Here is a 12048-nt window from a genome sequence, read left to right as displayed (position 1 = left end):
TTCCTATTAATTTCATATAAAATATCATTAGATTGATACACCCTTATATTATTACTGACCACTTAAAACATATCCCTCTCCCCCCCCCTCCCCATCTCTGTGACCCTGGGATTAGTCATGCAAGATATCTCCGTCTTGTGGAGGAAATATACCTGTCTGCCCTTTTCTCAGAGCAGTAATCTTTAACATACAGCCACAGAAGGCAGTGGTTGGACCATCAAAAGGAAGTATCAAAAAACAGCTTAACACAAAGAGGGAAAAAATCTGTACAAAATGCTTAGGTCAATGATAACAGAGAAAAGTCTGTTTTCTATATTACAGTTTAAAATCCAAAATCGGGGATAATCTCCCCCCCCAGCCTGCCCCTGCCCACCTCACCCATGTCTGCGTGGATGATGTGATTTTTTTTTCATTTTCTTTTTTTAAAGCAAGGATTACTAAGTAAAATACATTTGCAGCACAGTTTGCTATTCCAATACATACAGCAGTTTTTCTCATAGCGATTTCATAGTTAATACAAAGCAGTCGCGATAAAGCAAACATCATAACACAAATGTATTTTTGATCTTAAAAAAAAAAAAAAGAAGAAAAAGAAAAAAAAAGGAGAGCGAGGAAAAGACAGGAAAAAGACATAGGCTATAGCGACATGTATGTACAACCGAATATTGGAACGCCCTTAAAACAACCCATCAGTACATCAGAGAACAGACCTTGACAGGATGAATGGTGCCACACACAGCTGGGTGATGTTTCCATGAACAAAAGGACTGAGGTTTGGATTGGTTTGGCAAAAAACTAAAAAAAGGATGAAACCTTTACTATAAACAAGCTCTAATTTCATTTTTTTTTTTTTTTTTTTCAGTTTTCTCTCTACAGTATCGGACTACACATGCAAGACATACAACTAAGTGCAACTGAGTGAAATGTTTGTTTATTTTCTTCTCATTTAATTGAATCATTCCCTATAGGTTTGAACTGAGGTATGCGTACAAACGGTTTTCTCATGCTGTTATCTTTAGTAATGTCGAGCTACACATGCTGAGAATGTTCTAATCTACCAGCGCTTTTCCTCCTTTTTGAATACCAAACAAACCAGCCACATGACTTGGGGTTTGTGGATGAGCTCGCCCCTGTTCTCACGATCTTAGCCTGGCTGTGACTGACCCATCCCACAGCTGCCTGGATATTAAATACAACTTCTGGAAACCACAGATTGCCCTTTTCCTTTTTAGTTAATAAGCGGTGAACTTAAAAATATCATAATAGTAACAATAACTGCCATAAAGTACCTTGTACCCAGCTTATTAGTTGACAGGAGTGTTTTTTTTTTTAATATAAAAAGTAATAAATTGACAGAAACTGAACACAATCATAAAGTCTTTCCAAATAACGCTAAAACCCCTAAAGAGTGGCATACAATCATATTTAAAGGATACAAATGAATAAGGAATAAAAGAAGAGAAACATTGAATCATTGTGTGGTCCAGTTGAAGTATAAAATCTGTTTCACATTGTTCTCTGCAAAGCTTTTTCCATTTACCAGTATATTTTTTTTCCTCATCGACTTAATCTACATACCCTTTATGTTCATATCTGCTCCTGACCAAAAAGCTCCCTTTTCCACTCACTGGCCCAAAGACAAAAAGTTTCCCTAATTTGGTCATCGTGTAGTCAGACTGTCAGCGCCTCCCTTTCAGTTTTGGTCACTGCAAACATTACTGCAGCTGTCCTGTTCGATACACCCCCTTTGGTTTTTATAAAAATGAATGAAAACACCAGTTTGAGGAGCAAGTCCTTCGATTCGATCTGCCATCGGCTCGATATGCTGAGATCGTCCAATGGGAGAGAACGGAGGAGATATTATTTGGCCTTATCTGCTATTGCATGGAACAAACAACATTGACTTTGTAGTTTATCTTTGGTAGTCACAGAACAAGATATTTAAACACATCAACAACTAAAGAAAAAAAGCCAAATAAAACATAAAATAATACTAATAATAAATAAAAAAATAAAAATAAAAAGTGGTTGATTGCAGTCTTGGATTTCATGGTCTCTGTAAAATTGAACTCCCTACCAAAGCTGGACTTGTTGTTGCTGCATCACTAAACTACATGTGGATTCCACTCGGTCCAATGCTGTGGACTACAACTATTGGCTTTTTGGGTGACATTGAACATCGAGGTATCCACATTCCTTAAATGGCATGTACTGTATGTGTGGGCCCTTTATGATGGCTGTCAAATGCTGGAATGTGCAATAATTAGGTCTTATTGCAGGTCAGGGGATTTTTAACCTTGATGAAAGAAAGTGAGCATTTTCATCTGCTGTGCAATTTTTAACACTCACTAAAACTTAAAACTGGTCATGCCCGTGATACAAATAAAACTACAGGGAATGCACGTTTATCTTTAAGCACGGAATGAAATTACAGCGAGGAAAAGGCAGACACGTTTGATTCACAATGGCAGTTGTGTTCAGGAATTACAATTAGTTGGTCTAAATCATTATCTCTCTGGCACACACCTGACATTTTCATTTTGCTTTAAAAAACCCGGAGCTTGTAAGCGATCAGAAATTCTGTTGCAGCTCAACATGCTCTGCTGTGAGGGGCTGTTTTGAAGTATAATTTCATAAGGATAAATCATAACCTGCATGATTTCTCTGTCATTCATTCGCATCTTAAATTAAACTTCATTGATGCGTGGAGAGAGCCTTCATTATGAGTAGTGCATTGCCAATGGACTTCATGAGCAGAAGGGGGAGGGGGAGGAACGAGGGGGTGAGGGGGCGGGCTACATGTCAGCGTGGTGACTTTTCTTTTGAAGATTGTAGAATAAATGAAAACTACTACTTATGGGACATTCTGCTTCATGTGTGTGTTTAAAAGAACATGAAAGGACATCATAAACATTCATCATCAAGTGCTGACCACACAGAATCTCCACAGTATGGGCATGAGGTCTGATCAGTTAAAGAAAAAGATGCAACATCAATAACAGCATTGAATGGAAAAGACACATTATGTTGATATTTTATAACCTCTCACCCCCCCCCCAACAAAAAATACACCCTAACAAAAAACAACATCGTTCCCACCCTAGATGGACTCAAACCAATGAGAAGTGTTGAAGGCAGTGACAATGTACAGAAGTCCGCACTTGCTGCATTCACACACACACGGTGTAAATTAAACGTCAGTCATTCTCTCTCTCTCTTGAGTTTGTGGTCAGATGTGTGTGTCTGAAAGAGTCAGGGAGGGAGAGAGAGAGGGGGAGAGAGAGAGAGAGAGAGAGAGAGAGAGAGAGAGAGAGAGAGCGGAGGGGGTGGGTTGGGGAGAGACACAACCCCTCTTGCAGTCCGCTGAGTGCAGTCCGTCCTGGCTGCACGGCGAGGGTCTCTGACCACGAGCACGTCGCCGCCGTACCAAACAAGTCCATCCCGCACATGAGTAGAAATGAAGTTTCACTTTTTAAGCTTTACTTAAATCAAAAGTAGAAAGAGAGAAAGAAAAAAATCCCTCATGTGGGGGCGTATTCTGGGTTTTTGTGTGTGTGTTCTTGCTAGGTATTGTAATGGCACTAAAAAGTTAACTCGGAGACATTTGAGAGCTGTCATCAGTGGCTGAGACTGCAGTTCAGTGTTTGTTATCTGCGGAGCGTTTCAGTCTCCCAGATGACCCAGACTGCCTCTGCCTCTGAGGCCGGGCGAGGGGCGGCACTAGCCTTACAGCATGTCGTCGTGGCCCTGGTCGTCGTCGTAATCTCTGTGGTGATCGAAATCTGGACTGTGATTGGCAGTCGTTACCAGGGAGAGGGGCCCTTCGTGGTCTTCGGGGTCCAGTGGTTCCTCCTTAACGCTGATGTGATGCCTGGAGGAGGAGAAGAAAGAAAAAATATGGCTCCAGTTCTGCTATCCTTAACTTTCTTAAATCCTTTTTTTCTTTTTTTATAACCTTTCACACACGCAGGCACACAATGATACAGACCTGTGCTGATTCTGTTTATAACGAAAGAAACAGGGGAACAAAAACAAATGTCTGGCTTCAATGAGACTGCGAGTGGGGGCCTCACTGGTGCTGATGATAATTTCAGCTTTCTTTTGAGGTATTCCAATCCCGCCAAAGCTGCAGGCTTTTTATTTTCATGGCAACCGACAACAGGGTATTCACTTAGAATTGATAAATGAGGAAGATTAACAACGTGAGACGAGGAGAGGAGAGAATGTACTCTGCAGAGCGAGTGGGCTGCCGTTGTCAGCCTCCTGGTGGCGGAGGATCAGCGGCGCGCTGTGTGTTCCCCTTCCTGCTCGTTAACATGCACAACCTGCGAGGCGGGTCTCCAGAGGACGACCCCGAGCTGGCTTCTATCATTAATCAACTTCAAGCAAACACAGCGACCAGACACTGCCGTACATGCTTTAAACTCCAGAATTAATGCATATTTTCAAGCAAGTGTCAATAAGGGAAGAAAAGCGCTGGCAGGAGAGGCGCGCGAGGAGAGCAGCAGCGGCGCATTCGGCACAACACTGTGATAAGAAACAGAGCCCTTATGAGAATAATAACGCTGTCACTTGTAAACAAGGCGAAAAACATGAACCCCCCCCCAGCTCACAGCCTGGGCAAAAGAGCCACTAAAGAGATGAGATCTGCCAAATTTCTCATTACAGAAACAGAGCAGGAATAAAGCAGAGGGAGAGAGGAGGCCTGGCTGTGGCAGAAAGGAGGAGAAAAAAAGAAAAGCATTATGAGCAGCTGCAAGGGACATGCCGCTCTAACCGGCCGCGGTGCCAGGCTGCTGTAGTAGAGGTAGAGCGGTGTCAGGATGAGGCACCGGGCTCATTTACTACAACAACAAGGGACAAGTGCCACATTCTTCATCACCAAAGCCCGCATTTCATTTATTCACACCAGGATGTCTCGTGTGATTTGCAACTATTGTGATGGAGAAACTCACATGCTAATGAACTGACATGTTTCCGTGTGAATTTAAAAAAGGGGAAAGAGTAAAGTCAGCTTTTCTATCATTTTCACATCAAAGTAACTCCACAAGTGCCGTTGCCTCAGGTCTGACTCTGTGGCTGCAGGGCAGACATGAAATTGTTATTATTATGCTATTGAACTGCATGCTGATTCTACACTTTGCCTATAATTAACCTTCTCTGGATACCTGATTCTCATCTGGCTGTTTAAAGAGAAGTGCACGGGTTTCTTTGCAGTGTTGAAACGCTGTGCCCTGTCAACCAGCAGCACACTGGCACATGTGAAAAACACGTTACAACTGAACAGTGGTGATGAACTTGTATGTGGAATACAGGGATATTTCTTTTTAATTATTTCTTAATCTCTGAGCAAGAGAAGCCTCCCAGTGATGGTGCTGTGCGGTATGTTACATTTAATGCTCAATCTGTAGGCAAGAAACACCGGGTATGTTTTGTTAATACGAGAATAAACTTCTTTAAAAGCAAAAGAAAACAGATTTTGCTCATTTTGTGCTTGCATAAAGCTTATAGACATAATTATGGAGAAGGAGTTTGTGAGCTCCATCAGCCTAAAGACAGAAGCAGAGGGGCAGAGGGAGAAGCAGGCTGCCTTTAGGCCAGCACACCCATCCTGTCTCTGCCTTTCCTGTTCCACAGCCATGCTCAGAGCTATGTTCACAGTGATTAGGGATGGCACTTTCCTCCATTTGGCCAGGAGCTCATTACTGCACCTTTTTTGTTTTCAGGCAGAATTTCCCCCAAGCTCAGACATTTCAGGAGGCCATCCCCGAGTCGGTGGTCTGCCCCCACATCTGGAAACGATGCAGCGTGTGCTGTATTATTTTAGGCTTCAAACAACTTAGCAGACACTCCTATACAACAAGTAAACGGGGAGCTGCGGTTTCCAGGCCGACCGCAACTTTCCTACACGAGAATCTTGGATGATGTCCTCCAGACTAATTATGCTTTTGTGTTGTTTTTCTTTTCAGCGGCTCAGAGGCGTTTCTGAATGCAGTTCATGTTTCACCGTGTCGGAGCCAACAGCTCTGTCACTCTGCGTTCTGGCATTTTGTAAATATTTGAACAAATTGGAATGCTGATTATGGCGGGACTTAGACGGACAGCATGACACATAAGTAGAGTTCATAAACTCAATGTTAAAACAACAGAGGGGCTCCGGTCTTTTCTTCCTTCGAAAAGGTGGAGTTTCCTTTTTCTGCAGTGAGGCCAGCCACAGCTCTGGCCATGACCCCGCACACCACTCCAATATCATCCCTCTTTACTTTATTTATTGTCCTCGTTGTTTCTGTTTCATCTAATGCCATGTATTGGGCCATTTTAGAGCACATTGGGTGGGAATTGAAATCATTTTCTGTCTAAATCTATTTAGAGTGTTGATGTCTCAGTGGAGTAAGCATCTGAAACTCTTTTCCTCTCTTTTCTTTTCTTACACAGACTGTGTTGGAGATAGAAAGCGTGTGTGCCACTCACATAGCTAGCAGGGGCGAGCGTCCCGGGCTGCTGTCACTGCCGTTGCTGTTTCCATGGTCCATCGCTCCATTCATCTCCTCACGGATGGCGTTAGCCAGGGAGTGGAGGGTGGGACTTCCAATGGAAGCAGTAGTGTATAGAGGTATGTTGTTTTCTGCCATTGAAGCCTGAAAAGCAAAGCCCGAAGCATTACATTGTGAAACGGAAGAGGGTTGTCAGCACTTTCTCAGTTGCCCATCACTCTTTTCACACCAGTACATCCTCTTAAAAACAAGGAGTAGGCGACTGGCCGTATGAGATGGAGAGAGACTTTTGTTATTTACGGTCTTTAAAAGTTCTGAGTGAGGCAGCTAAAGATGAGGTCACTTTTTTTAATTCATTTTTTTACCTGGAAGGCAGCAGAGAGGGTCGGACCATAGCCCAAGCTGGTCTGAATGTTCTTCACTAAGGCTGGACTTCTGCAAAAAGACAAATTTAATTAGAACCACAAACCCATGTCTCACCAAGCATGCATTCCTTAGCTACAGTATCTGATTTCATAAAAAGAAATCGATGCACTTTGTATAAGAACTAAATACATTTACTGGTGTAGTAATGTGGCTATACTTCTAAGATGTTCAATCACTTGACAACACCACACAACTATCTTTAACACTTTGAGAAGAAAGAATAAGTGGATGGAGGCAGATCCTGTGATAGCATGATGCATGACGCTCAACACAAAAAGCATGATGACAACACTGAGGGGGGAGCATGCAGAGGGGGCTGGGCCTCTGGAAGTTTGCAGGGCAGGCGGAAGTGCTTACTGTACGAGCAGCTCATCAAAGTTCTCATCAGCGGCGTATTTCCGAGGACGGCCTCGCTGTATGTGGCGGCCGCGTTTAAACTCCTCATCATCAACAGTCCAAAAGGACCCAAACTCATCCTCTACTCTCACAAAGCACTTATGCAGGGAAAGGTTGGTGCGAATGGCACCCTGGGAAAGCAAACCAGCGGGGAAGGGGGAGACGGCCAGATGCAGATGCAGTGATCGACAGGACAGACAGAAGACGAGCACACAGACAGACAGACACAGGGAGGAGAGGGTGAGGATCACAATGAGAATAAGCCATCGTAGGCTATGAGGCATCACCAAAAGGCTTCTGAGAGCATGAAGGGGAGGCACACCAAAGCAAGCAGGGACTTTGGAGGTTATGGCACACAGACAATGAGATGGAGCAGCAGCAGCAGTAGTAGGATCTTCTTCCCATCAGTAAAAGGTGAGACAGATGCTGGTCACGGCTCAAAAAGGCCAAACCTACCCACTGATCTTTTGAGGCCGTCTCTTTTGGAACTCTATTTCGTCGACTGTCCACACAGCCCCTTTTACGTTTTCTACTCGCACAAAACACTTGTGAAGACTAAGATTATGCCGGACTGCATTCTGCAGTTGGTGTAAAAACAAAGAGAAAGAAGAAAAGGTTGCTATCAGAACAGTAAACATGTCTGCATGGGAAAGAAAAATCTCATATCAAAGAAGAAATATTTTGGCACTGGACAAAACCTGAATGAAAACAATACATAAACCAGATTGTTATTGGCAGTAAATGGTCCTGAAATTTTAAATGACTTAAACAAGACACAAATATTTCTTGGTTTCCATGGCAATAGAGTTAGTGACATCCTTTTTTCTTACAATTCATGAAGCTGCACTTTCTGATCCGTAAGATATAGAAACCGAACACTACTATTCATCATATTTGCACTGACTAGAGAAGGTTCTGGTCATTTCCCCATTACAATGTGAGAATAAAAGACCTATTAAAAGTTAAATCCAGCGTCCAATCCAAATCATTTAGGCATGAAAGTAGACCTGCATATATCATCCCTTTGTTATTGCAGGAGCTATGCTGAGTGCACGTGTATATACCAAGTGTGTGTGTGGAGAGAGAGTTGTGGAATCCAGTGGTTATAACACCAATGTGCCCCTATGGAAGGGCTGTCAGTAAGAGCTGATGGAGAACGGGGGTAGAGCAGGGTGGTGATAGTGCGTGTGTGTCTGTATGTGTGTGTGTGACAAATTAGCTAAGGCTTTGGAGAGGCTTTCAGTGCTTCATCACTGTCTTCCTCATTCAAATACAAGTTTGTACCCCAGTAATTCCTGTTTTTTTTTAAGATTGTTGTTTTGTTTTTGTTGTGCATGGTGTGTTTGTGGCCTGGTTGAAAACAGAGTGTTCCCTTCTGAAGTGAGTGCAAGGGGCTCAGCCAGGAGTCATTGGCAGAGCACGGCTACGTTGAACTAATGCCACCCACCAACAGAACATCCCCACATATAAGAGGGAAACAGTTTAATTTTTCCTCTCCCTCTCTCTCTCTCTCTCTCTCTCTCTCTCTCTTTTCTTTTTTACAAGAATGCACATAGTCCTCTCCTTGGTTTTTCTATGTGGTTCATATGTTTGTTTAAAGGGTGGTTCATTTGGACAGAATAAGTGGAGCATTGTTATGTGTTTGGGTAAAGGTTCATTTATAAAGATTTTATGCCTGGCTATCATTTAACTCTCCCCAACATCAACACAATGTCTCCTTCTCCTCTGGTGCTGCTTTAAAGAAGAATAGAGGAACAGCAAAATTACCTTCCACGTCGCTGCGTTGCGCCTAAAATATGCAAACATTCGTGTGAACCAGTTGTAGATTTCGTTTAGTGTTAGCTGCTTTTCTGGAGATTCGAGAATTGCCTGGATGAGGAACAGTGACAGAAACAAACATTTACAATTTTGCTCCCTTCACAAAATGATCAATAATTCACAAGAGGCATGCAGGTTTGTGTGTTCTCTTGAGAAAAACAAAGACAAACAGCAAAGAAACTGTCCATGTAAAGTGTACTGCTTGCTCTGTTTATAGAAGTCTTCTGCATTTCTTATTCAAAATGGCAGATTTGAATATATTTTCTTTTGTGGGTGTAAATGAAGGGCAAGCGAAAACATTTCTCAGGCAGATTACAAGGCAGCAATTATGGCCGGCTCAGATTAATTCCTGAGATCCCAGATTACTGCGGCCCAGCGATAATTGACTGGCCATCTTAAAACAGGTTCATCCCTACTGTTGTGTGAAATGAATTTGGTAATAATCACAGCCACTGAAATGCTTAATCAAATGCAATTGTCATATGTGGCTGTTTTTTGAATCCCGTACGCATTCTTGCACTCATTTGAAGATGGTTAATCTGCGGCTCTGTCTAAATTGCATTTGAAAATTTAACAAGAAAGGAACAGAGAAATAAGTCGAAGAAATGCAGTTTGTGGCTTTCCAAATAGCTGAGTGCATATCTGCTTTATTTCTTGCTATGACTGGGAAGTGTGAAGGATGTTAAAATATCGACACATTAAAAAGCACAGGCAGAGTCCTTACCTGTCTTATTAGTGAGGCATACGTGAACGGCGGTCTAACATCTGCATTCATGTAAAACTCTTTGTTCTGACTGAGATCTGCACACAGGGAACATACACAAACGGTGTCACCGTGGAATAAAATGATCAGGTGTCAACAGTAATCATTGACTAGTGACACAAATATTAGCATGACTACAAGGTTGCGTATACAGTATGTGTGGTTTGCGTGTCATGTGCGTTATTGAACGGGGAAGATTCCATGTGTTTATTTGTACATGTGAGTATGCGTGTTCAGCCTGCAGTACCTGGAGAGATGGGCATGTTGTATTTTTCCGAGTAACGTCGTCGCATGGGTCCCACGCTGTGGAGGCTGTTGGCTGTGATGACGGAGTGGGTCTGGGACAGGGGTGTTAGAGGTGCTGTGGGTGTGGTGGGGGTCCGGGGCAGGCTCAGAGGAGGAGAGGCCTCGGGGGCCGATTTGGACAATGTGATGTTGGACACCAGGTTGAGCTGGAACCCCGATCGAGACCAAACAAACAGAGCGACACAGAGAGACAGACAGGAGCACAGTTAGTTCTCTAATTACCCCTGTGTCTCAGACGCCTCATTGACTATGCATATCTCCTCTCTAATTGCAGGCCGGCCCTGAGATGATCCATGAACGTTCGCTAAACGTTTGGAAAACAACCCCGGAGCACCGCTCCTCCACTCCCAACCTCCTCTATTCTTTACGCTCTGCTCTCTTCTTCCTCCCTCTCCCTTGCTGCCGTGTCAGCCCTTATTCCAGCTTTCTGTTTCACCGCCTTTGTTTAATCTTTTGTCCCTCTTGTCCTGTTTGGACAACACCCCCCACCTTATCTACCCACTGTGGGGCCGTGGTAACCAGTGAGGGTTGAGCGGAGAAGGGAAGATGGGCAGCCCCAACAGCTCTGAAAAATGACATGTGATTCTCACCTACCGCTGAGCAGCCCCGCTAATAAGGCAGCCAGAGGAAGAAGCCAATCTGGGCTAATTACAAGCTGAAATTGTATTGTGAGGACTCTAATTAGGAGCTGCTTATGGAGGTGATCTGATGATTAACTACTGTATCTGACTGACCTCCATCATCAGAGCCACTATGGCCGTGGTAAAGATGGCATCACAGTATTTCCACGGACAGCCTCATGCAGAGAATATTTGGTTTTTACCACTGAAGCCTGTGAGTGCGGATGGGTTGGGTGGACTAAGGAGGAGGAGGGCTTTAAGTAATAATGGCTACAAGGTAAACTAATTATGGCAAGTGCTCCAAAGGTATAGCATTGCTTCCAGCAGCTGTGGCGGCTCCGAGCCAAGCGCCAAGCCTCCATACTGGAGCAGCAGTCAAGTGGAAAATTCTAGCCTGACCCCCTGATCCAGCTATTAATTGGCAGGAAAACTAATGACACATATACATATTCCCACAAAATTGTTCTAATTGCTAATTTGCCGAAGGAGGCCAGTATCCAAATTAAACATGACTTCGGACTGTGAGAAAAAGAAAGCAGAGAAAATACAGAGAGAGAAATGGAGAGCTAGAAAAAGGGAGACAGTGTTGGGAGGACACATCTCATCTTTTAAATCATTTGATGATTACGAGGGATCACAAGTCGTTTGACGACAGGTGAAAGTGACTGTACACAGCAACACAGATTATTTTCAGCCACCAAATATATCACATTCTATTACAATTACAATAATTTCCAACAGGAATAATAAAGACATGAGAAATCCAAGATTGGCATCCCCAGATTTTAGTGTTGACATGACACTGTCTTTGTTTTATTTGTTATTGTATTTTAACAAAAAAAATTGCAAATTGTTCTAAATAAAATGATCGACATTTCTTATTCTCCCACTTAAACAGACATGTGTCCAACTCCTCACAATGTCTATTTATGTTTTGGAGGCTGAACTATGACTTTTTGGCAGAGTCTGCCCAAATAATTTGGATTACTGCTGGGATCCACAAACGTAGACTACATCCTCACCAACGGTAGCCGAAGACGTGTTATTCTAAATCATGAACAAAATAAATCACACTTGGGTTTGCGTGTTTCTGACACAATGCTATCAATAGAATGGGGCTGCGGTGTTGACTTCTCTTCCTGTGGATTAGCAGGCTTTGTTTCATGTTTCATCCATATTCCCTGGCCATAAACACAGAGAGGCTTCAACAATAGGCCAGACAGGC

General features: G+C 43.2%; 1 protein-coding gene across 12 annotated transcripts in view; it reads right to left on the bottom strand.

The window, feature by feature from the left end:
- Nucleotides 1-2980: 2980 nt before the first annotated feature.
- The window catches only part of foxp1b (forkhead box P1b), a 158735-nt gene continuing 149667 nt past the window's right edge, over nucleotides 2981-12048 (bottom strand). For 11 of the 12 annotated variants that reach the window (XM_078247734.1, XM_078247735.1, XM_078247733.1 and 8 more), the window contains 7 exons: nucleotides 10145-10349; nucleotides 9859-9935; nucleotides 9084-9185; nucleotides 7773-7894; nucleotides 6860-6929; nucleotides 6472-6638; nucleotides 2981-3871 (listed from right to left, as the gene is read on the bottom strand). In XM_078247734.1, coding sequence (XP_078103860.1) covers nucleotides 3727-3871; nucleotides 6472-6638; nucleotides 6860-6929; nucleotides 7773-7894; nucleotides 9084-9185; nucleotides 9859-9935; nucleotides 10145-10349 — 888 coding nt within the window. In that variant the 3' untranslated portion in view covers nucleotides 2981-3726. Of the gene's footprint in view, nucleotides 3872-6471; nucleotides 6639-6859; nucleotides 6930-7277; nucleotides 7448-7772; nucleotides 7895-9083; nucleotides 9186-9858; nucleotides 9936-10144; nucleotides 10350-12048 lie in introns of all 12 variants that reach the window. The other variant, XM_078247744.1, reaches the window with a different exon arrangement.

Source organism: Sander vitreus, chromosome 4 (genome assembly GCF_031162955.1).
Source record: "Sander vitreus isolate 19-12246 chromosome 4, sanVit1, whole genome shotgun sequence".
Lineage (NCBI taxonomy): Eukaryota > Metazoa > Chordata > Actinopteri > Perciformes > Percidae > Sander > Sander vitreus.
The sequence above is the reverse complement of the archived record's forward strand: the minus strand, read 5'-3'. Positions and strand labels throughout refer to the sequence as shown.